The sequence below is a fragment of the Apteryx rowi genome, unplaced genomic scaffold (assembly GCF_003343035.1).
Source record: "Apteryx rowi isolate R43461 unplaced genomic scaffold, aptRow1 scaffold_117, whole genome shotgun sequence".
NCBI classification, from domain to species: domain Eukaryota; kingdom Metazoa; phylum Chordata; class Aves; order Apterygiformes; family Apterygidae; genus Apteryx; species Apteryx rowi.
In genome coordinates, this window is record NW_020447386.1 from 217,146 (window position 1) to 243,793 (window position 26,648).

Sequence of the window (26,648 nt, forward strand, 5' to 3'; positions counted from 1 at the left end):
ATCTCATCTCAGTGCCACTGACCAGAACTGTTTCAACGTCACCTTCATCCCTCCACAGTTGGGAATTCCTCAGTGTAAGCCACAGTAAGCTTACCCAACCTCTTCAGAGTCAAGAAAATTCTCCAGTGTTGCAATGCACTTTAGACTTTTGAAAATGTAAGCAAAATGTACCAAAAAGGTATGGGCATTCAGACATGTACATACATATTATGTTTCTTTACAACAAACAGACATTGGAGGTAGCTCCAAAAATAGCTCCAACCTCATTTATAATGTGCAAACATTGCACTGACAAGCTTGCCCATTGAAACAGAAAATACCAACTTCTTCCATAAAAGAAATTGCTTGAAGAACAGTTATGTATGAAAAGCCATCTACTTATTAGCATTTGCTCAGAACTGCGCAACATAAAACATTGCTGAAAAACACTGAAGTTCAGAGACACTGAAAGCCACCATTCATGGTTATAACTTAGGCCCATCAACTCATGCATGCAATAGTTCTCACCAACATTGTCTTCCCATTTCCTGGTGGGCCAAACAGCAATAGTCCACGTGCAGGAGCTCTAAGTCCTGTAAATAACTGAAAAATATATCATAAATTACCTTCAAAGAGTTAAACTGTTACAAACCTAGTATGTGTACACTTGGACTTATTACTTGGACTCATGTTAGTAAGTTTTTGTAAAACTACAAAAATCTTATTCTGCTTTTTATTAAATACTAAAGAAATTCTAAAATCTCTTCCAAGACCTTGCCAGCATTAACAGCCACTAACTGACTTGGCTCTTAGAATCATGATCTGCTTCAAACAGCTGTGCTTAGAGAAGAAAAATAAATTACTCTGGGAACAAAAGAAAAAAAGACAACAACAACAAAAAAACCAGAAAATTTGATTTACCTTTGTAAGAAAATGGCTCAAGATTGAGCTGTGGCTCACTAAATAGCATTGGTAGCAAGAGTAACAGTGCTACAAATATACAAGCTCTTAGAGATTTATACTTTCTCTCACTAACTTGAGCTAATGCATGTCACTATTGTTACCCCCCACACTAGTGAAATTAAGCCATGATCATTCTGTGCATAGATGTACTGTGAAAGGAGAATAAAAGCCCATAAGATATGCCTCAAGGCAGACCAGTCTATCAAGTTTAAAGCATCAAATTCAAGTTAAAAAGTAGCACATGCATGCACACATGTGTGTAGGACAGAACTCTGAGCAGCAATGTCCCTATTAACTCCATATGGAAGAAAAAGTTCCATCTTCCTCAATTCTTTTTTCAATGAGACTTAAGTTTTGGCTTAAGACTATTTGAAATATTACTTAAATCCTACCTACTCCCTCCAAATTCCCTTTTACCACTGATAATCTCCTCCCTCTCATTTTGCATTGTATTTCTTTGACACAAAAAGTCCATTATGGTTAACACTGAAGTAGCATTTAATTGAATAAATATTCCCCTATAGTTGCCACATCCATCATGTTTTTTTATAAAAGAAAACCCAAACTGCTTTCTTCTAAGGAAGAGTTTAAAAATTTGCAGGTTTCTCTGTTCTTGTTATATCTCAAACCACCCCAAGGTCAGGTCTATTGATAGCTACAGAATTAAGGAAAAGTCCTTACTAAAACTATCAACTATTATCGGAAGAGCCGTAACTATTCCAAACCTCACATTTCAAGGACTTTCCCACCCAGCTTATTGTACAAGTGTTACTAAACAACAAACTTGACATCCTAAAGCACTCTAATATCACTGAGACACTAGAATGACATTTTCTTTCTGTATGAGAATACCAGAACATGCATATTTGATGCCAAAGCTTTGTTTTCATCAGGCCTAGTATTTCTGTAATGCTATACCAGGTTCGGGTTTCTTTCTGCCACCTTTCAAAGCCAGAAACTATATTAAAAGGAAACTGGAAGACCACAAAGCAACTCCAATCACCGGCCAGTATCGCACACACGCACACAAACCTGCATACAGTTTCTGAAAAAGTTTCTAGCAAGACCAGCATCTTCAAAAGCTAACTAATTAAAAAACACGAACAAACAATCTCATAAAATTCCACTGTGATGCAGACCAGACCTGAGCCTAGCAGAAGCCTGAATAACCAATTTCCATCAAGCCCAATAAAGATTAAATCCACCCCCAAATGTTACACACCTGAATGTACTACTTGCTTGTTCACTACTACACTTCCCTGTTGTGAACAGACTGTTCAGAATATCTAAACACCCCCCTCACAGAGAATGTGACAATACCCATTTAATATTTTCCATCAGACTGTATAAGTTATGATATAATCTCATCTGTTTCACTCTTCCAGTTCTGAGCTTTATCTTAAACTTCCATCCATAGTTGGCTGAATAGCTTATCACCTGCAATACTCAGCCTCAGCAATTTTCAATTTTTTAAATTTTTATTTATTTAATTAGAAAGCTACCACCTCAGTTACTTTTCCTACATTGACTAACCGGAAGATTAAGAGTTTCATGGTAATATTTTAACACACATGTTCTTCGTCCTCCTTTTTCAGGAGGACTATCACCACACAGCTATTGAAAGCTATCATAAGCAGCACAGACAGGATTCAAGAATCATCACTTCATGTGTGAAGTACAATACATTTCTTTGATTCTATCACAGAATGGTAACAATACTCAATTGCTTACCTCAGGTCTAAGAGAAGGAAGGATAACAATTTCTTGCAAAGCTTGCTTAGCCAGTTCCTGCCCAGCAATATCATCAAATTTGACAGCTGGCCCACTAACAAAGAAATGGAATACTAATTAGTCCAACAATGGGATACTCTTTTTTGGCTGCAGCTGACTAGTTCAATGCATTTGACTATTTATGCAGAACCATTTTGGAGCAAACTACAGTTTATTATACTACGCATTTCACAATATAAGCATTTTTGATTTGACTTTTCATTCTTTTAGCCAAGTAACAATTAAAAAAAAAAAAGGCGTATTTTCATTCCAAGAGGAACAAGATTGTATTGAATGAAAAACAAATTCAAGAAGGTACCTGAATATCGGCGCAGAAGAACCCACTTTTCTTCAGACTTACCTATCAACAATTTCATTCAGGATGAGATTAGCAAGATTACTGTCCACGTTTCTAAATATCTTCATGTCTTTCTTTTTTCGAGCAGCAGTGGTAGGAGTCGAAGGCTTATTTGTTCTGCTATTTTTAGGAGCAGCCTTGAGGGGAGGAGGGAGAGGGGGGAAAAAAGCATTTGATAACTTTAAAGCATATTGTTAACAAAATTTCTTCCACACTCCCATTTTCTCCTGCAAAATCCAATGTACTAACAAATACCAGATATTCTTATACTGTATTTTACTACAAATCACGCTGTTATATTCAGCCATAGGTACAGCATCTTAGGCTCCAGTATTAAATTGTCTTTTGTTGTTGTTGTTTTTTTTAAAATATTGAACTCAGATTTATAAAGAAAATTAATTTTAACTAAGGTGTACACCAAAAATAACACAGTCACAGATTCCCAAAACATATAAGCAAAAATGTCTATTGCTGTAATACTCTGATAACAGGCCCCTTAAATGCCCTCATATTACAGCAGCAATAATGTTTAATAAAGTTTATGTTCTTTTTCTGCCAATTTTTCTCATCTTTGTTCTACTTTACTGTGGTATGGGATGGGGAGATAGGGACAGAAATGGAAATAAAGAGCAAAAGAACTGCAGCATTTTTCTGCCTTATAAAATTAAGTCCTATATTAATATTTCAATCACAATCTAACCATAGTTAGCCTTCCAATGTGGTTGCAGTGCAACCTGTGCACGCATACTTGGTTGTAAAAGGACATGTGGGAAACACTCTACAGTTCTGGAGTGAAACCTACTTCCTGTATCATTGATATACGAGGAAAAACAACTATCTTTACTCTGGTTAGGTCCTCCTCAGTTTCCCATGCAGATTTCAAAACAAAGTATTACATTTATTACTACCATTACAGTTAAATGTCATCTTTTTCACCTTCTGGTTTCTAAAATTCACTCCGCAGCTTAGTCTAGAGCATATTGGTCTAAAATTTAGTTTTTAGATTACAAAAACATATACTTTTGTTGTTATCATATCACTACAATACTACAGTAAATGCAGAGTTTGTTCAGGATTTTGCATGAAGTGTCCAAGCATCTACAGGTATATCTATCCTCAACATACCTTGTGAGTTGAAGTTGCAGGAATAGTTGCAGGTCTAGATACTGAAGAAGCTGATATCCCACCGTAGCTAGGTGTTCTATGGTGACCTGAAAGGCCTGCGGATCCAGTTTTTGCAACAGTTTTTGAACGGGGAAGAGAATTACTCGTGTGTGTTAATGGATCCTTCTTTTTCGGAACCGCTCCACTCTCTACAAAGAAAACCAATGTCATGAGAACATTTTTAGCAATCATACTAACTAGCACTCATACTTTTAGCATCAATTCCAACCTGAAGATAACATTTTCATGCACGTAGTGTAGAATTAGAATAATATAGGTTCTATATAGGGGTTTACAGTACTTTCAAGGAGATATTAGCTGTAGCTTTCTGCTAAAGTAAGTTTTGTTTTGTTTTGTTTTTTAGGAGCTCTCAAAACCTACAACTATCTTAGAAATACTGCAGAAGTCTAATTAAAGACCCGTAACAAGGGAAGAACACCTTCTGTTACTTGAGAGGAAAAGACAGAACACAGACTAAAAGATATATTTTCCCCAGAGCTTCTGAAAATGATGATTATTATTATAATAAATGCCCAAATTTCAATCCACTAGAGATTCAGCACATCTATTTCCTGAGTGATGTTAGTAGGCTTGTTACTTTGAACACTAGCTAACAATTTATCAAGCATCTTCCATGCATAGAAGCTTTATTAAGGCATTTTAGTTTGGGAAAACTAATAGTTATAACTGGAAGCAACTATTAGAAGCTTTTTGCTTACAACTTTGTTTCAATTCAGAAATCTCAAAGGGTAAGTAAATTCTGAATGAATGGCTCTGCAGCGGCTTACCTTCCTACTTTCAAAACTAGTCTTCAAACATTACAACATTAAATTCAAACAACACTCAGCATTCCATTCACACTTACTCCAATTCATCTCCATGTTGGAGCATAAGATCTCAGGTTTGGTGACTGATACAGTTTAACATAGTGGCCACAGGTGATAAAACTAAAAAAGCATCAGGACACAGACTAGAGGTAAGAACACCCTTTAGAAAGCACACAGGTTGGTCAGGTTAGTTAACGATTACAGCACAGCACCAGAATGGTTTGTGTTGTACTAATACAGTACTGGAAGCTATATTTTATAGTATTGTTGGCTGGAATGGAAGCTGTAAGTAATGCCTTATTTTATATCCTTATATAAAGGATTAAGGGGCCTTTCAATTAGGTAGACAGCTAAAGCCTCAGAGTTAAGGAAGCTCAAGATGGACTTCACCTACAAGTTTCTTCACTAAGACTATAAATACAGACAACTCAAACAATGGGCCAGAGAACACTGATTTTAAAGCAGATTAAAGCTTTTATAAAATACTTTTGCTTTATGAAATTGTAGTTTAGTGAAAAAATACTTGAAGGTAGAAAGCCTCATCATTTGGAAAGTTGCATTTAAAAATTCAAGTAGGAATACTTCAGTGAAATAGTATCACTAGATTTAATACCTATACTTACTTTACTCTTTAGAAAGGTTAACTATTCTCTACCATGTTTTAAGACTACCCTACATACTATGAGGAGCAAATGCTTATACAGCCTGCAGTTATCCATGTGATGACTAATTTGCCTAACAAGCTTCCAAACCAAGTAGGTAGGCAGCCCTTCTTCAGTCACAAGGCTATTCTTTTTAAGAAGTTACAAGTTCTGCAGGGGTCATCATAAACAATGCAGATGTATCAACATGCAAAACAAGGGAACTTGAAGAATACGAGCAACTACATCATAGCTGTAAAATGTTTCTTGTAAAAAAGAGCCATCTGACTAAATCACTCAGATAACCAGAGTTGATAGTTTACTTAAACATTCCTGCACCATAATTTCCAAATCAAAAAACTCTTCAAGTTTACTTTGTAACTTTCAAAGTCAAAAGGCAGCATATCAATCTATTAAAAAACCTAGCTATCCAACACTGACTTGTCCAATGGAATCAAAATACAACATTCAAATTTTATTTTTCAGCCTCATTTGCATGGTTGGCTTAAAGACAACATGGAAAGGCTTCAAAAAGCAAAATCTTTTTTCTCCAATTCCTTCGCTCTAAAATGTTGCTGAATTATCAACCTTTTCCAAAATAATCTCCATCTATTAAGAAGGATACATACATACATAGCAATTTGGAATATCAGAAAATTGCACAGGTAAGGAATACTTCAGGAAGCTGGAAATAGAGGGAGAACAAAGGAAAAACAGAAAGATTTAAAAAGCAAATTACAATTCAGTCTAGCTGAACCTCCAGGAATCAAGACCATTAAGTTTATGTATGCTCTGTGGTCAATCCTGATGGGTAGCACAGAAAGAAAGAAGGGCAAATGAATTACTCTTAAATATAGTTGTTCAGTTTCAACTCAACAGGGAAACTTCATTGATCAAATTCTTTGTTTTATATTTGCTTCTTCATTGAGAATTTGTATAACCAAATTGCTAAAAATGAAAATTTCTGAAGTCTACCTATTTAAAGTACGAAAAACTTCTTTATAAAGAACACAAATATGGTTCATTCAATTCAGAATGACAGTCCCTACTGTTTCATTTTAACTTATATTTTGTTGTAATAAATGCAAAACCCTCAAAACACACATTTCTTATCTATTTGTATTTGTCATCTACATAGCCCTAAGACTGAAAATTTGTCATGAGCGGCCAACACTTGTGTAATATTTCTAGCAGCCTTTTGCCAAATGTCTCATTGTTTTATATAAAATGCTGAGGAAGTGTCTAGCAAATGTGCTAATCACAAAAGAGACCATGGTATTTCAAGACACTGAAGAACTCAGTAGCCTACTTCATATACTTAATGTTAGAGGACAGTAATATGGGCTTGATCATTTTGATTTTATTCTCTAATTCTTGACTGAACTGACTAATTTACTGTAAAGCTTTTAGTTAACACCATTGGAACATAAACAAAAAATAGCTATCTGGTCCAAAGAGCATCCCTGCAACTTTAATCTAGTACTTAAGTATATACACACATTACAAGCAGATTATGATCAAGCAGGCAGCAAAAACTTGTTTGAGGTTCTCTGCTGGTTAAATTATCATAAGTTACAGGCATAGGTGCCTGATTCCAGACTCCATTACAGAAGGAAGTGTTAAAATGCATTGTCTTTAAAAACAGTTAAATATAGTGAAAGCAAAGTAAGGATGTGTTTCATCAACCTTAAGATAAATTTGATGATCCTAAGCACCTGGGAATAAAGAAAAAAAATCAAGGAAACAATTCTTCACCCATGTGCATTTTAACCACACAGCTCTAGCAGCATCCTTTGCATTTCTAAAAGCAAAGTGATCTTTTGGTTTGTGTATTGAAAACTGAATAAGACAGGTCTTAAAAAAAGTTTATGCTGTTTTATAACTTCTTAAACATCAAAAAAAGTTTAAATTAAAATTAGCAGCAGCAGTTCCAGTGCTGCAGAACAGTTTCCAGCCTTTATTGTCAAACCCTAAAAAAAAAAAAAAAAAGCAGTGCATATTGCTTAGAAATTCCTCACATATGCCTATTGATAACAGATATAAATAATTCTTCTGAGTCACTTTGTGACTAATTGCTTAGCTATACATTTCCTGAAAACACCACATAATGAATTACATCCACCAATTGCAAGACTAAGAGTTATTCAGGATCAACATTCATTATAGCTCCAAATTAATAATTCCTTCAAAGATTATATTCAGATTACTTGAATGCCCCGAGTGGAATATAACTCCTTCATAGAAAGCTTCAGAAGCTAAGGTGAGCCTGTTCTGCATTTTGCATGAAAGTGTAGCTACACAGATCAGAGATACAGGTTGCCTTTCTGAACTGACAGAGCCATGTGAGTAAAACATCTACTGTTGTCAAATTATGGTGTTAAAATGGATGTTATGTTACTGCTTGTTCTTCCATTTGGGAAATGCCAAAAAAAGGAAAACACACACACACTCTTCTGTATTAATAGTTAAATTTTTGCAACCAGAAGAACATTGGCCAATATATCGCTATCACTGGGGACACGACAGCAAATCCTTCGAGTGCAAACTGAGCTAAAATAATTATACAGTACTAACATGCTAAGAAGTGCAATACAAGGCTTTCTCTGATTGCATATTATGCTGAGATTTAATGCTGAATGTGAAATGATATATTGGAACTACTATAATACTACCACTATTGTATGCCCAATAAAAAATAAATTTATAAAAAAATCACAAGCTGCCTTTGGCAAGACCAGCATAAAAATATCATCATCTTCCCCATCTATTAAAAACAAACAGACCCACACAATGCAAAGGAGAATATGCATGTCTGAAGAAAAAAAAAATCCAGTAAGTTGCTTTGCATCTAATCTAAAACAACTTTGAGAACAAGAGTGACAGATATTAAAAAAATATATATTCTCCAAAATAAAGTTTTGGATCACATCTGCTTGTTACTACTCTTTTAAGACACAAGTTACCATGCAAGTCTCTGCAACTCAAGGCTAGGTGCTACCTCTTATAATGAAGTTTTATATAACCCCATCATATACATTTTAAAACAGAACAAAATGTCGAACTATTCAGGTAAGTTAGAAAACTATGAATGAGAAAGACAGGGATAGGTAGTCACTTGTGCTAGAAACAAGTAGGTGGCTCAGAAAGGTTAATACACATACTACCTTGAGAAAAAAAAAATCTCAAATTTAGTGATGTGGAAATATAAAAATTATGCAAGCATAATTTGCAAGTGAGAAAGTCAAACAGATATAAGATGCAAAAAAGTCTTTAAGGAGTTTGGGCTTTAATGCCAACTGAGAGAAAGAAAAGCATTCTCATTTTAACCCTCCTCCAAAAAAGGCCCTTTCTTGATGTTAAAACCGTATCTCACACTTCATAAAATCCAAGGTTTTTATTAAAAAAACCAATTTGATCAGGCAATAGTGCAATGATAATTTATTTAGATTAAAAAAACAACAACAACACTTAAATTTACCTAGAGCCCTGCAGCTCTGTACCACTGCAGTCTACCTCCTCAATTACAACAGCTCTTACAAAATCAGGTTGCAGGCTACTTAAGGTATGGGTTTTCTATGGATTTATTTTTCATGCACTAGTACTTTTAAAGGAGTGCAATTGTTGGTGTGAAAACACCACCTTTATTACAACATGTATAAGGGAAGAATAATGACAAGGTAATTAACAGATTGAAGCAAGACTGATACAGTACTTTAAGAAAGAAAAGTATAGCACCAGCATATTCTTACAAAGAAGCCCCCTTTGGGAGAGAGAATGAACATCAGCTTTGGGAAGCCAAAGCCAGGAGGAAGCACCACCCTGTTAAGAATTCACATGACCGTTAATAGGTTGACTTTCCTGATRATATCCAGGATCTCACAGCTGCAGGAAGTCAATACTTTGGGTAAATCTGACTTCCAGAAGTTGTTAYGAATCTGAAATTTACCTTTTGCTGGAAGAATTGGAGTAAGCTTCTTACAGTCTTGCCCAAAGTAACCAGTCAACAGAAGTTTGGTACCTAACTATTTTTGATTGCCTGCTCTTTAATCTCTCTGCCTCTTCTCAGACCTCACAGAGGTGGATAAGTGAAAGTTTCTCTATTAGTCTGCACTACCCCAGGAGGGCACCTGCAACACATATCTGCCACAGCTTCTAACTTCTTCAACTCCAGGGGCAGCCTCGGAGAAGGGGAAAGGTGAGCTTCTCAGTAAGCAGGAAGAGACAAATTGTCAGGGAAAGGCAACCCCAGAAGATCATGGCCCCTTGCAGTTGTGTCTTCGGTCCTTCCTGCACAGTTCTGAAGAAGTGGTTCAGTCATCCATCTTCTATAAAACACCGTATGACTCTATATGGGTAAATTTACCAGTACTACTTTCCAAAAGTTTACCAGCAATGATCACCTCCCTTCTGCAGGAATTTCTGTAAATAAAAACATCTGCTGCAGAACTGGCAATATGTTTCTTCATTTCCAGCAGATACCAATGGATACTCTCTTTATGCTTTGCTATTGACAGATTTAAGAGGAACAAAAGTTCAGTCTAACCTTCTCCTGCAGCATCCAACTCTGAGAGGAAGGAGAAAAAAACAGTACAAATAAAGCCAGGAGGGAAGAGTTTAAAGAAAAAGCTGTTCATATTGAATCAGATGGAGCATCTTATCAACTTTTGTGTATGTGCGTACTCATTCAAACTCCAATTAGCCAACTAGGTAAAAATATAGGAGTTGTACTGGCTCATTCTAAAGCAAAAGTTCAATCTACTTAGGAACTTATCTTCAATAGCCATTTTAGCTACAAATGCAAACTAAACTAAACTAGTAATGATTAAAGTGCCTAGCAAAACATTGTCCCACTAGTTTAACTTGCTCATATATCAGAAAGGAGAAAAAGCAAACAATAAGATGCCCTCAGGACTAGAAATGAAGCTGAAAAATCAAAGGCACGTAGTTTACGCTAAGTTTCAAGTTTAGTTACTCTAAAAACTGAACACTGCTCTTTACTCAGTAGATGAGCTTTGTGAACTCAATTGCCTCTTAACTCTCAATAGTACCTAACATCATTATAATCCATTGTATGAATTAGCTGCTGAGATCACAGTTGTGACAAGAGCTTACTGCTACCTTAAAACATTCCTTGAAGACAATTCAAACTTCACAGTAATAATTTTACTCTTATGTACTGATAAAGAGTAAGTTTACTACTTATATTTCAATATTCTTGATCCAGGCTCTTGGGAAAGGATAAAAACATTTTTGCTTCTTGTCAGAGAAAGAATGTCCCCCCCCACCTTTTAATTGTGTATCACTTTTTCAGAGTTTAAAAAAAAAAATTTTAAGCAACTTAATGCCAATGCACATTCACTCTCACAATGTTATAAAGGAAGAACTATTTATGTAGGCATAATAGATAACCTGTCACTAAAAGTAGTGGTAACTTGCTGATGCCCTCGATTTTTGACATTTCTAAAACAAATTATAATTTAATTCCTTTAAGTACATAACATGAGAAGTATTTGCTAAAATGTTGTCTTAGTAAATAGCTTTGGATTCTAATATATGATTTAATAACGAACAAGGACAGTTGTTTTAAGACCAAACTGCATGCTACAAAATAAAACAGTGTTACCAAAGCCATAGAAAAGGTGGAATATATTTTATATAAAGCCTTTAAAAACAGAAATACGTAACAGAATATGAAAGTTTAAAAAAAGTTTCTGGGGCCAGAACATAGCATTGCATATTCTTCCTTGTAATATAGCAGAAACTGAGAGACATCCCCTTAATAGTTAGGCGCTGGTGAAACCAAACCCACCTGACTGGAGATGTCCATTGCGGCATGCCAGGTTAGTACTGTCATTATAGACCTCCATTTGCGGCTTGGAAATTTGCAAAACTGCCTGCAGCTTCTCTATGCAATAGACAGAAGGGGGGAGGAAAAAGGACAAAATAAACAAATAAAAAACAAAAATGAACCAAGAAAGTTTATGTATCTTGAACACTCAAAAGTCTACTTCGGCTTTATTCTACTTGATACAGAGTTAAAGATAAAAGGAATATTTCTATCTAATCTACATGTTTAACAAACTTTAAGAAAATTCTACAAGTATGTACATGACTAAACAGCTTTAAAGCTAGCCATTTATGACCAAGTTAGCTAAAACAATCTTTCCAGTCTAGTGACTGTAGTTACTTCCCAAAAGCAATGGTCAAGATTAATTCAATGCTATTAAAAGATTTGTGTAGATAACCCATTTCTCAACGGCCTCCATGAGGTGTTACTTTTGACCAACAGTAGGAAGTCACTACTTTTTTGCATATTAATTGCTTCACTGAAGTAGTAACAACCAGTCCACTTTTTACAGACACCTCATCTACTCAAGCAAGACATCACTTCGACATTAGTGAGATGTCTTTCAAAAAAATCTGTATTTAGAAATATAATTGCCTAGAAAGTAAGTCTATAAAATTGTCTTGCAAACAGTGTTCTCTAAGAGGATTAACTTAGTAGCATCTCAGTGCAAGATTTATAAGATTAAAGATTAAGGAGAAAGAAATTAACTCTAAGAAGTCATGTTAAACTAGCCAAAGCATAAATCAGAGAGAGGAGTAAGGCCTCAAACCAAAAAAACCAATTAAGACTATTTGTTCTCTATTGTTCATAGTAGTTAAAAACCTCTTGGCCTCACTTTTGAGGACCTTTACAACCTCTTCCACCTTTATTCTCCCCCCACCCTCTCCATTATAAATCCACCTTTTCTAAGAAAAGAAGCCATATGCCATCACACTTGCCTCAAATTTTTTTTTTTTTTTAAACCAGCAGTAACCAAGAAGCTGCAGGGGAACAAGTGACCAAGTAGAGACAACCTCTGGCAACATGAAAGCACATACTGCAAGGAAAGCTTAATTCCACTTAAAATCTAAACAGACAAGACCACATATGCCCCAAATTAAGGGAGGAGCACCATTCAGAGCTTGCAGACCAGACAAACAATAAGCTAAAAACACTTCATTAGTTCTACTTATTAGCGTATTACAATTTTTTTCCCCATCTTTCTGCTTCATTTCTTTCCTCTGCCTGCTCCTGATCACTCATAGCTTAGCTTCCCCAGAAGTATTTTCACACCTGATGGTTTAATAATAATGTCAAAATTGAACAAGAAGCAGTTTAGAGTGAAAGCTCTGTAACTAGGCGAGCATGAAAATCCGAGTTCAGATTAGCATGTGTGCACCCTAGGCTTACTTAGTTTTAAATTGAACACAGTGAAGAGTTGAACACAGCAAAATTAAAAATCTGAGTCACACAAGAGCAGCCTGCAAACAAGCACAAGTTCTGTAACCTTATTTCTAAGAAAAGCCCCCCTAGCATGACTGCCCACAAGAACAGTGTCACAGCACTACTGCAGGTGACGGCAGAACATTCCACTCCCTGCCCAGGGCATGCAACCTGAAACGAAAGTACACAGAGAAGCTCGGGAAACAAAATGAATATTCAAAGACTTAATAAAACACTAGATAATCTGTTAAGCTTTGGACAGCCTTTCTAAATTTTACAAAGAAACACTAGTGAGTGTCCCCAGTAAATTGGCTTGGGCAGGAATTCTGGAAACATTATTTGCTTCAATACTACAGTTTGAGTTTGGGGTTTTACCGGAATGATCAATTCTTATACGTCCATGACAGTTCCACATATTCAGGAACTCCAAAATTGCAACAGAAATCCATACATCTCTGTGTAATCCAACTGCTGTCCAGTTTCAGTTTACAGTGTCCTCCCATCATGTTACATATTAACATGCCATTTTAATTTGGCAGATAAAGTTACATAATGCAAATACACCACTTTTCTTAAGAAGCAATGTCGCTGTAGAGCCCTTTGGAATAAGGAAAATAAATATTATTCCAGGGAATTAATAGGACATCTTATCTCCTTCCATTTAAATGCTTTCTTCCTATGTCTCCAGAAAAAAAAAAAAAAAAAAAAGAATATTACAGAATCTCATTTCTTTTTTCTCCTTAATGATACAACATTGACATAAATCTTATAGAAGCTGCAACTACCACCACAGTTCCCTCAACTTTTAACTTCTCCATTAACCTATCAAATAAACATCACTGTAGCCATCTGCTCATTTAGGTAACACTAGGATTTGACTAAAAGGTAACTTGACTTCTTAAAAAGTTATCCCAAAACACAAACCTGGAGCAAAACACCATCACCTCCAAGAAAATGGGAGAATTCCAAAGGGCATCACTGGAATCCCCATGCCTCAACCCGGGCAGAATTATTACCAAAGGGGATACTGGTGAAAGGCACTTGAATTGTGTGCATGCAAACCTCTTTCAACCAAAATACTGAAGCTACATGTAGTAACAAAAAGGCACTTATGCTGACAAAAATCTACCCCCCTACATAAAGGGCCTCTGAAACAGGAAAACTCAGATTGTTACAGAAGCTGCATAGTGTTAGAACTAAATAGCATTGCACTGGACATTGCTTGAGATTGTTTTCTACAGTCAAAACGTAAAATCTCCTCCTGTGACTCTAAATATACCAAATATGATGGTTCTAACATGAGTGATCAGTCACCCAGGCCATCACTGGGGAGATCAGGTCTATAAAGACCATCAGAGCAGGATTTACCTACTCATCTAAATAACTGCACAGCTAACACCCCCTAAACTGCAGTACCTCCATCCCCTACCAAAAGAGTGGCGTCCGCCAATTCAAAATAGTAGAATTTGGAAATCTGCAGATAGCTAGCATAACTCAGTACTGTCATTGGACTGCCAAAACGATCAAGTCAGCTTGAGGTGCTCTGAAGCATATCTGGAATAACTTCAGCTTCCAGGTAGTGTCATAGTACAGCTTTAAACAGAATACAATACAGTAATTCAGACTCAAGATGAAAACAGGGATCAAAATAGCAAAGCCAGTATCCAAGGTAAGTAGCTACATCTTCCTGGTCAAAAATTAAAAAACAACACCTCAAAAATCAAAGTGCTGAGTGCTTTTAAGGGACAGTTATAATCCATGTGATTTAATTTCCACTTTCTACTTACTACCAATGTTACTTGCTTGACTGGATGGAATTTCAGTCAGGCAATCTGCAGTCATGTATTAGCCTAACAAACAGGTTGAAGTATTTGATATTATTACCTATTTTAAGTCTGTTTTATCTTGCAATGAAGGACTTACCTATTTTCCCTTAGGAAATGGGGAAATTCCACAGGGCAAGAAGAACCCCCTCCCCCCCCCCCCCCCCCAAAAAAACCATTATTCCTTGATATCAAGAGTTGGATTCAAGGGCAAATTATTTTGAAAAATCATAACCGCTTCAAAAGCCTCAGATTTAGTTGAACTGGAAAAGTGTCTATATGCCACTTAAACTCCAACCATCTCTATTACTACAGGTCACAAGTTAAGACCCATCTTTAAAATGGCAGAACATGCATTACAACTCTGAATTACCTAAAATTTCACAGGGTCCACATAAAATGACATGCGAAGTGACAAAAACAGATGCTTTAAATAGTTTAAAGTGGGTTATATGGTTTAACAAATATTGCTCAAATAGATCCATAACGATTCAAGTTTGCAGGGATTAAGTCAATTGTAAAACCTCTCTGAAGAACCTCATTTTCCTTCGTAAAGGGAAAATGCGTATTTCACTTGCTCCTTCCTATCCTAATTTTGCTCTCAAGTACATAATTTGAGGCAGATTCTTACTGGTAAGTTGAACAAGAACCTATGTAGAATAAAGTACTAAATTTAACATAATTTCTAATGTCACTTGAATTACTTCAAAGTTCAAAAAAACATATCTGACACTAACTGATTATACAATAAACACTACTCTATCCATTCACCTTTCAACTTGCCTTCTGAATGATGAATACAAATAGCATATGATCATGGATTATGGTAATAAAGTTGAATATACTAGCTTGACTTCAACTTTAGTGCTTCTGTAATTTTTACCCTTTTTATCTTCTCAGTTAGAACATAGCAGGTAAGCAACTCATCCACAAGCGCTACTACAATGAGACAAACAAGGATGAAGCAATACCCACAAAATTAATACAGACATTGCTACTACCAGGTTTAGAGAACAGCAACACTAAAAAAACCCTCCTAGTTACTTGTTATAATTAGAATGTCAACAACAGGCCATATCTTGTCAATGATGGTTAGTGTGTAATCACTTCCATTCTTTCATTCCTCAGTTTATATTCCCTCTGGGAGTCAGCCGTAACCATAGCAAGCAGCAAATAACTTCTCTGAATATACTGAGATTCTACCACCAAAAAGCTATACTAAAAGATAGAAGCTGGAAGCCTGCTCCACCCCATGTTCCCTTCACCTGTTAACAAAAAGGGCTAAGGATGCAAAGAACTTCAGGAAAACAAAAAGGATTCACTTTCTCGTGGCCATCAAAACTTCCCTGTCAATCACTGATTAAGACCTAAGAATCACTAGGCGTAGCAGGAGAAAGGAATGTTAGTTTTCCTGCCTGCTCTATAGGCTTCTAAAGCAAACTTAGTAGCACTCTAAACACAACACAAGATTAAAGAGGCACATACACAAGTTAAACAAAACAAACAAATGAACGAAAAGCCACCTCAAAAAGCCCTCAGCTTTGTGTTGTGCATTCTAACCTGAGAACTTTGGAACTGCTTCCAGCTCAGTCAGTAAAATGGAAACAAGGATATTTATTGCTCTTTAGGGGAGAACCAACACATGTACTTGAGTTTATCATGCACAGTAAGATGCATTTTCCAAGCTCCCTGTTTTATTAAGTGCATTAAGAACTCAGATACACCAATTAATTTTGATCGAGCTAAAACTACATCATTATGCTTCTGAAAAGAAGTGATCTTACCTGCTGGTCTTAAAATAGAACATGACTAGATGAAGACCGCAAGAATTAGGATTTCATAACCTTATGTTGAAAAACTGTTATTACAATACATGCCAAAACATGCCAATAATCAAGAAAATTGTTATAAACATAAAAGCAGAATTAAGAGTAACAGGAAATAATTACACTTACAATAGGCACACTTAAGTGTTCACGATCAGCAATGCATCATAAGTTGTACTAAAATTAACACAGAAATTCTAAATTAACTCTAACATAGACAAGGCCTCCTCAGTTTGCGGAGTCAAGCATGCTATAATACACAGACTTTTCAGTTACTTTTATACCTATTTTTTTAAGGCATAGGAAGTGAATCATGAAATTCTGGCTTCAAAAGCCAGCAACAGCATTGAAAAATATTACACTCAGCTATAACCAAACTTAAGAGATCCTATACAGACAATGACTCCTTCATTTTGAAATTTGCAAAGTAATATTTTAAAAGAATGTATTACGTGAAGTCGTGCAAATAATGACAAACTTTCCAAAGTCATGAATAGTAACTGGTACCTAAAAGCTGCAAGCGATCCTTGGCCATTGCCAAATTTGTCATCATTTTAGATTGCAGACGTCGAGCCCGTTCACACTGATCACCTTACAAAGAAAAATCAGTATTAAATCAGAATTTGGCAAATTAAAATTTAAGTGCTAGAATACTGTCATCTGGCCTTCCCTCCTCTTCCACCCATCCTTTATCYACCCTCACCACTGAGGAACTCCATTGCAAAAAAAATCAGAAAAAAAATATCCTAAGGCTTTCTATTTAATCAAGATTTTGAAATTAGCTGTCACTATCTGCTTTAAAACATTGACTGTACAGAGCAGGCAACTTGAGCAGTGTATTGTTTTGCATATCCTCCCACATCTCATGCCAGCCTAATATCTACTTTTTCTCTTTGCATTTTTCTAAAGAGCTGTCAAGTAAGAGAGATTTTTAAAATGCTTGAAAAGTGAGTGAGAGGCAAGTACAATTCAAAAAAATGTATTTCAGCAAAATTAACAGATTTAAGTTCAGTTGACTGTGTCCCTTTACATTTGAAAACATATGGAATTACAGACAGTAATATTACTTCCTACAAGCAATGTCTGTTCAATTCAAGCTTTTTTTTTTTTTTTTTTTTTAAATTATGCTCATTCAGACAGGCTGTTGTTGCAGAAGTAACTTGTCAATATATACTGTCCATACAATTTTCAAAACATAGTAGGAAACAAAATAGTGACCTGGGAAAGAAGTTCCAGGTATGAGGTTTTAGGGTTTGGGGTGTTTGTTTTGTTTTTTTGTTTGGGGGGGGGGGGGGCTGATAAAAATGTTTTGAGGACAGGGATTCTCAGTAAGCCCTTCACGACAAATGTTTCTCCATAGTACATATCTGCTTCTATACTAGAGCTTAAAATGCTTCCCTATACAATAGACAGCTTTTTTCTTTTGTTGGAAGTGTTCAGATATTTTGGCATAAGCTATTCGGAAACACAATACTAGACCATTCCAAAAATTGTTGTTTGTTTGTTTATATTGAAGGGTATATAAAATTCTGCAGGTGTGAGAACACAAGCTAATCCATGACTCAACTTTGGCAAATCAAATTGGAACTTGCATAATGGGAATGCCAAAATATTAAGAAATTAGCTATTTTACTTAGGAGTTTTCACAAACTGCTTATGATTTTTGGATAGCCTGAAAATATCTGGAGCAAGACTTGTAAATGCTACAGCTTTCAACATTAAGGTAGAATAAAGAAATGGACCAGTGTTCACCTACAGCCCAAACAAGAATAAGAAATGCACCTTTATGTGCTCATACAGCAGACAGTTCCTAGTACCTGCCATATTCAGCACTATTGATTCCTCACTTTGAGAAAGCCATAAACCAGTATTGATCAATACGGTAAATCTTTTCCACAACACTCAAAACTGGCTTACCTTGACCAATAACTATGACAGCTATTCCTTTTTCCAGTTCTTCAATTCCCTTCTTATACCATTCAACAGCTTGTTCCTTTTGTCCTGCTTAAAAAGGAAGTGAACCCATTATTTCCTGTAATGAATTAAAGTTTAGGAATGGTTCCATATAATGCTGCATACAACAAGTAAGAGGACGGAACATATTTGAACAAAACTATGATTTAAAGAAACACTTAAAGGGACACTGTCAACTTTATTTCTACTTAGTTTCAAATAAGCTTTTCCATAAAAAATAAGTATTACACCAGCCTCAAATCACTTTTGCCTGTTTTAAGAATATTTCTCCAGCTACCTTAAAGAGGTCACTTCCCTTTAAAAGCCCTAAGCTACATGTATTCTCAGCAGAAATACTGAAATTAACAGTTTTTCTTTTAGCATACTAAATGAAAATATTCCTCTGAATCTTCCAATGACATCCAATACTGGCGTAACACTAAGAACATGGCAACTCAAGAAGACAAGCAAAGAGTCTAAGATACCGCATAACTGCAATGAGAGACATCTTTTCCTCTAACAATCAACTTCTGCAGTGTTCCATCTTTAGCTAACTTTTGTATGGTAGCAGCTTGTTTTTCATATGTATATTTCTTTGATTGTTCATCCTACCATGAATTTTTAGTCTTGCAGGTGTCTGTCAACCTTTGCATGAAGCACAATACATGTAGAATGGAGAGTACACCACAATGTACAACTTCATAAATGGACATTACAGCAAATAAAACAAGGAACACGCCTATACCTACCCTAGACTGTCTGATACCACGTCAGCAAATGAAAGATATTGAAAGATATTCCAATCTACTTCATATCTCTCCCCTTCTGTAGATACTCTGCATCCAGAAGATACTTCATTGCATATTGAAATATACTTTTGAAAGTTAGGTATGTTACACTAAGAATCCCTTTCCACTAAGGAATATAGCCCATCAGGTATTCTAATTTAAATCTGGCAAGCATTARCAAGCTACTAGCGCTAAAAGATGCAAAAATGCCTAGAACAAGATCTTCAGATACTGTCAGCCTAGTTTCAGATGCGAATGTTTCACAAAACTATTTGTAAGTGTCAGTTAAAAGTGACTGCGTTGCTTCTGCATTCAAACTTTGAGAACTTCAGTCCCAAACCTATTTTCTAGAAAACAGGAGTGCCAGTAAAATATTTAAATACACTTCCAGAAACCTCTTAACAGCTTTCTCTTTCTTATCTCCAGTTGCAAAATCCGTTTGCAAATTTGTTAAATTAGACCGTGCTGGTAATTCCATGCTTTACTCTTCTTACCAATGTAAGCTACAGGAGCAGCATCTTCCTATAGTCATGTACATCACATACATTGGGAATCATTTTACTACTGTACTTTCCCTGCCAGCCTCCCACATCCCGACTGTTAAGGACAACACTATACAAATGAAATAATGGAGGCTGAGCAACTTTGATCCTCCCTGTAGCCTTCTTTTTCTTTAAACTTCTCCCCATCCCTGTCACCTACAGAAACAGTTTCAAGTTCTGTGCAAATCTAATGCTGCTTATAGCTATTACAAATCAGATTAAAAATGATTCAAGTCAGCTTTGCCTGTAGAATTCTGAAGAGCAGTTGTGAACATGCCAAACATTTTAACAAAACCCCATGCCCACCTTCTAACTGGAGAAGTTTTAAAAGCAATACACCAGACCTGTTGGCAAAGACAGTGCTCTGAATGTGCACAGAGTAACTTACTAGTTTCCAGTCACTAAGACTTTAAAAAATACAAAAAAAGAAAACCACGCACTCTTCAGAAATCATTGGCTTGCCTTCTTAGTCCCACAGAAAAATGGAGTATTAAGCTTGATTTTGAAGATACCAAAAAAGAACATGAGTTTCCCTCTCAATTTAGAAGCATAAAAATTAACATTACAAGTGTTATCATAATTATTGAAGCACAGAGCTTCCAGAAGAGCAAGAGCTCTGCATAATTAACAGGATATGAGACACTTTAGAAGTACCAACCATTCATACACTATGCCTAATATATTGCTTTATATTCAAAGTTATAAAAAAAAAAAACCAAAAAAAAAACAAATAACAAATACATTCAGAGGTATGCAGTACTCCAGTGCTATGACCAATAAAGAGAAATAAGCCAAAAACAAATCTAGGTATTAAAACAAAGCAAGTTCCTTCCCAGCAAAATAAATATTACAGTTGTGGGGTTGTAACAGCTTTGCAGCTGCTTGTGTTAGCAGCAAGGATCTTTTGTTTCACTAAATGTTCACCTTGTACAACTAATCCAAATACAACAACTCCAGAAAGGAAAAAAAAAAAAAAGTCACACAACATGATAAGAATCAAGATTTGAAGGTTTAACTGTCAAGCCTTACAACTTATAACCATCAATGGTTATAAGTCACAACAGCATAACAGGTGCTTGGTAATTTAAGGTTTAGCTACACTTCAGAGCAGCCAAAAACACTGAAGTTTTAAGCTACCTTGAGCCTCAAGTTCTTTCTTGCTTTGCTCCTGTAGCCCTCAAATTCTCTTGTAATGTAGATCTTTTCTGACCTAACCCTGCTGCACATGTTTTTTCCAGAGCTAACCACTGCCACTCCCATACTGTCAATGCAAAGCAAGAAACATCCATCGCTCTATGATGCATGCAGCATGTAGCTTCTACAGAAGCTCTATCCCCTGTATGTTTTTAACCTCCTTCTCTAGGATACCACCGTTTCATTAAAACTCAACTGAATATTAGGGCATATATGAGGAAATACAGATGTTTGCAGGGAAGTTTAAAACCCAGCACAGCATGTCCCAAGTCCCAAAAGACTACCTTTCAAACACTGACAGAGTTGTGCTGCTGCATTTAGACCTAATGGCTAAATCAAACGCACTAGCAATTGCTCTCATTTTTGTTTTTGTTCTTTTTTGAATCCTCTAGGAAAAAAAAAACCTTCATTCCTGCATTTTACTTAGTCGAACCTCAAACACTCTCCTTAAGGTCCACTAGCTGCAGAGCCATATTTTTAGGAGTAAATGTGACAAAAAGTTTAAGAACACAATGTATTAAAAAAATCAACTTCCAATATAAGAATAAATATTTCTCTCCTTAAAAGTCAGATGACCTAACATGGGCAGATTGCAAGCCAAGCTTCTGGAAGACTCACCTAAACACTTATATAATTCATAAGGCAGTACATTAAAGGATGCACTTATATTATTGTGCTGAGCACTTGTGCTGGCCAGGTAGCTTGGTTAAACTGAAATCTAGTTACGGACACACGCGCACACTCCTAATTCTTAACCACCTTACCCAGACCTGTGAATTAAAAGCTTAATTTAGAATTATTAAGCTCAAATGCCAAGGCCTGCTTTGCCTCGAAGACGCTGCCCGGGCCGCAGCCTCTCGATGAAGCCTGCCCCTGGCCTCATCAACAAGCAGCGCAGGGGGCAGAGCCCGCTCCGAGACAGCGGCACGGGCGGCACCACGGCCCGCAGCTCAGCCTCCCAAGCCCTTCCGAGCCTGTACTTCTTTCAGAGGCGGTGCAATAAATAAGTGCATAAAACGAAGTCCCGCAGCGCCAGCGAGCGGGCTGCCCGCGCCGCCCGCCCGGGCCAGGCCGGGCCGGCTCAGCTCAGCCCTCCCGACGCGCCCCCGCCCGACACAAAGCGGCGGCGGCGGCAGCGGCAGCGCCCGGCCTGTCCCGGCCCGGCCGCGGCCCTCCTACCTYTCTCGTCCTCGTCGATGCGCAGCGCCATGGAGATGCACTCGAAGGCCCGCTTGTGGCAGGCCCGCACCGTCTCGGGCGCCCCGCCGGGCTCGGGCGCGTCGCCGGCCGCGGCCCTGCTGCCCTTGGCGGCCATGAGGGCGCCGCGGGAGAGGCGCTCGCAGAGCCAGGCGAAGAGCAGCCCCACCTGGAAGGCGACGAAGCGGAGCAGGGCGAAGGCGGCGAAGAGCGGGTACGAGAAGTAGTACAGGTTCCGCTTGTGCGGGGACGCCGCCGCCCCCGCCGGCGGCGCGGGGGGAGCCGGCCCGGGCGGCGCGGGGGGGGAGGCCGCGGCGGCCGGGGCCGAGGAGCTGGAGCCGGCTGAGCCCTTCTTTTTCCCTCGGCCGCCCGGAGAATTCATTCACCGCCGTCGCCATAACCCGCTGCCGCCGACTGACAACAACCGGCCATGGCGGCGGCGGCGACGCCCCTTTCGCTCGGCCCCACGGGGGGGAGCGCGCAGCGGCGGTTGCTGGATACGAGGGATCGTAGCCGCCCCCGGCACCGCTATTGTTGACGCGCCGCAGCGAAGGCGACAATAGGAGGCGGGGCTGCCGGCGTGCCCCGCCCCCCGCGCCGGGGCGGGGCGGTGCTCGCCCTCCCCCTCACCTGAGGACGGCCTGCGGGCAGCGCGCGGTGGGCACACCAGGGCGGCTTAGCGCTTCGTGCCGCGCGGCCTGTCGGGAGTCGTAGGCCGAGCCGCCCAAGGCCTGCCACGCTGGGAAATGTAGTCGCGGGGGGGGGGGTGAGGACGCCCCAGGGGCGCTGCGGACGGGGCGGCTCCCCTCCCCCCCGCTGAGCACCGCAGTTGGGCTCCGCCGTAGCCGCTGTCGGTCAGCGCCCACCGCCGCGTGGCCGATGGCGGCGCGTCGGTCTCCTCCCGGGCCGAGCGAGCGGCGGGCCGCAAGCGGCGGTGTGTGGCACGGCAGGACCGGAGGGCGTCCCCCCGCGGGGCGGCTCTGCAGCACCAACGGGCACTTTGCCGGCCCTTGCCGCCTCAGAGCTACCTGAGGAAGGTACCAAGCTGTTTCAGTGCTTGAGTTCAGTACAGCGGAACCCACTAGGTGGAAACGCAATGAATAATTTAAAGAATTAATTATTCTAACTGAGCTTGTGAACCACACTGCAGGCAAAATATAGTAAAGAGAAATCATACCACTTTCCATTTACAATCATTTTTAGATTCAGATTAGCAGGGTTCCTTGTAATTTCCCCTTTGTTGGAATTAAAGGCCCCTCAATTAGAGATGTGTAATAGCTAGTAGGTAACTTTTTCCATCTTTCTGCCACTGTCGATTTGCCCCCTAGAGAATATTCTTAAGTGCTTTGTCTGCTCCAAATTTAAGTAATTGAAATGACAGACTTTGTCCCTTTACATGGAAGAAACTAACGTAACTGAATATACATTATAGATACGACAACTTGCAAAAAATCTTATTCTTGCTCCACCCTCATGACAAATATGAATACCCAGCTGTCACAGTCACCTTTATCCATTATTTACCCAACTATATCTCTCTGAAACTTTCCTGATGGGAGAGATCCTCCAGCTTTCCACTCCTTTTGTTATCTGAACAGTTGTCAAATACTTTGGTGCTATGAACAAGGACAGACATGTATCTACCAGGATTCCCAAGTTCTGTTCCTAGTTTTGCTACTGACATCCAATGCAGACCCCCTCTTTTCTTTTTTTACTTTGTCACATGCTCAGAGTTCTGCAAATAAAATACTGAGTTACTTCTTTTATATTATGAAATACCATCTTTCTCCTTCACCCTGTAACTCTGTATAGCAATCTAGACTGTTTAAAAAGCATAGAAAGGTATCAGTGAATTCAGTGCATCAGCCAGCTTCCCCATTTTATAGTGAAGTACTGGGGGGGGGGGGTAATTAAAAGAATATGCCAAATTGAAATCACTACTGTCCCAGATGTTTTATCTTCTTTTCCTAAGTTACCATCACTTTACAATTTTTTGTTTGCTTATGCCACACAGTTATTTCTAGTAAAGACAACTTCCCCTCATATCACATGTTTTTTTCTTAAATGACAGAGAGCGGTTTTAACTACAACACTGAGAATTAGTTTTATTACCATATAAAATACAGAAACTTATRACCATATAAAATAATCCTATTCATGACCTAGAACCATTATTAGACAAAGACAGTAAAACTGTGACACAAACAATGCAGTACGGTTCATTAAGTATTTCTTCTGTATTTGGAAATCGGGATGATGTAATTGTACTGTAAAAATATAATGAAGTATTTTGCAGTCCATTCATAACTTGAAGTTAAGCAATATTCAACTGCTGAGTATACCTAACCGGCCTTAAAAAAAAAAATCTGACATAATGGTTTACTGACCTTAAAATTTAATGAATTTGGAAATAGCAAAGAAACCTAAAACAGTTCTACTATTATGTAGCATTCAAAAATGTCATTTGGAATAAACCATGTGACTATAGATTGCTCATTTACAGTCTGTACTGTCTGTATTATCTGTCTGCCATCTACAGTATCACCCCATGCAAAAGAATAAAAAAGCCAGCGGAGGAATAAATTATTCATTAATTGAAGAAAAAAATTGAATGGCATTAGGAAGAGTTCATGGGCAGTCAGTCTCAAACAATCCTGACTACTCAATCTATTCCATTACTTTAATTTAAAAAAATATTAAAATGTAATGTCTGTGAAAGGCATTTGACTATGTTATGGCAATAAAATGTAAAATTATGTAGTAATAAACAATGCACATATTAGGCAATTAATAACTTGCTAAGCCAAAACAGTTTAAAAACTAGACATTAGATGGGAATTGTGAGGACATGATAGTGCTTTTAGTGAGAACCTATAGAACTGATTCAAGACTTGTCACTATGAAATATTTTAGTGATCTGTGAGTCAGTTTAATCGCCCTCCCCCGCTATTTTAAGCTGGCTCTGGTATTCATTGCATCTGTCCATAAACTATTCTACTTGATAACCTGGCATAAAATTAATGCATTAAAAAAAAAACAAACCTCATTTTACTTCTTCCTGAAGACTGAAGACTCATAAAATACAGGAGATAAAAGATGGTATCTTAGCAAAATATTTAGGAATCTGAGCACCAAGATTTTAGGAATTAGGAAGGGGCAACTACATTGGCTCACAACTTACCTTTTCACAAAATGTAAACCTTAGGAAACCTTTTCTCACTCCCAACATAGTATTATAGCAAAAACTTAATACAATACAGTATGTATAAATGGGGGATTAGGGACAAGAGAATTATTCTACCTCTGTAGCCATTGCTACAACAAATCCAGATATACTACATATAGTTTTAGCATTCATATTTTAGAAAATATGATGAAAAATTGGAGGGTAGAAGAGAGCCCCAAAACATGAGTGAGGACAGCTTTCTCCCTCACCCCTCCACATGAACATTTTCAAAATTAGAACAATTTATGACAGTACCACCAACCACAGAAGCAGTGGATTTTCCATTTCTTGATATTTTCAAGCCTAGACAGCATGATTGAAGTAGATACCTAGACAAAGCTGAGCAGCTCTGTTTTTCTTAATACAGAGACAACTGGGTAAAAATTAATGGCGAATGGTCATTGTTTCCCGGCCTGTGACCCACACAGTTCTGGAAGGTCACTTCAGGAATAAGCCCGCCTTTCTCACTTCAGAACTGGCTGCGGCAGGTGTGTGCACAACCACCAGTGAACCCTCCGGCCGCCAAACTGCTCGCAGCTCAGCCCCCTTCCGCGCGCACAGGCTGCCTTGGGCCCGCCCGCCTGCCGCGGGGCACAGGGCAGCTCACCCGCTCTCAGCCAGGGTGTCTACCGAAATCCCGAACGATTTATCAAAACACCCAAACGCAGCCCGAGGAGAGGCGCCACCACGCTGCGCCCTGCCCCTGCGCCCGCCATTACCGGCGCAGCCCCTGCGGGCCCGCCCCCCGCGCGGCCCACTCCCGCGCCCGCCCACCAATAGGACGGCCGAGGAGGGCGAAAGCCCCGCCCTCTGTTGACGTCACTCACCGGCCCCTTGAGCTTCCCGCCCCTTTTCCCCTCTCGCACGACGGCTCCTACGGACGAGCGGGGTCTCCGCCCCGCGCAGGCGCAGTTCGCCCGGGAGCGGGGACGGCGGCAGCGCGACCGTTTCACTTACGACAAAACAATTTACGATACCTGCGGCCACGGTGCTGTTGCTGTGTGGAGGCCGTCGGTACCCTGCGACGGCTGCAGTCCGCCGCCCCCGCAGAGGCCCCGCTCCCCGGACCCCCCGGGCGGGTGAGAGCGCGGGGCGCCGCCTCTTCGCCGCGGCCGAGGCCGGGGGCC

General features: G+C 38.8%; 2 protein-coding genes across 11 annotated transcripts in view; one reads left to right on the plus strand and one right to left on the minus strand.

The window, feature by feature from the left end:
• SPAST (spastin) overlaps positions 1 to 26,580 on the minus strand; it is a 45,584-nt gene extending 19,004 nt beyond the window's left edge. The window contains exons 1-8 of one of the 9 annotated variants that reach the window (XM_026082096.1): positions 22,278 to 22,985; positions 18,539 to 18,622; positions 17,129 to 17,212; positions 11,512 to 11,607; positions 4,196 to 4,383; positions 3,074 to 3,207; positions 2,674 to 2,767; positions 508 to 582 (exon numbers count right to left, since the gene is read on the minus strand). In XM_026082096.1, the coding sequence (XP_025937881.1) occupies positions 508 to 582; positions 2,674 to 2,767; positions 3,074 to 3,207; positions 4,196 to 4,383; positions 11,512 to 11,607; positions 17,129 to 17,212; positions 18,539 to 18,622; positions 22,278 to 22,677 (1,155 nt within the window). In that variant the 5' untranslated portion in view covers positions 22,678 to 22,985. Of the gene's footprint in view, positions 1 to 507; positions 583 to 2,673; positions 2,768 to 3,073; positions 3,208 to 4,195; positions 4,384 to 11,511; positions 11,608 to 17,128; positions 17,213 to 18,538; positions 18,626 to 22,277; positions 22,987 to 26,498 lie in introns of those variants that run through there. The other 8 variants (XM_026082088.1, XM_026082154.1, XM_026082127.1 and 5 more) reach the window with 8 other exon arrangements.
• The window catches only part of DPY30 (dpy-30, histone methyltransferase complex regulatory subunit), a 4,779-nt gene continuing 4,647 nt past the window's right edge, over positions 26,517 to 26,648 (plus strand). For both annotated transcript variants that reach the window (XR_003256089.1, XM_026082233.1), the window contains exon 1: positions 26,517 to 26,600. The gene's annotated coding sequence lies outside the window, so the exon portion shown is untranslated. The remainder of the gene's footprint in view (positions 26,601 to 26,648) is intronic.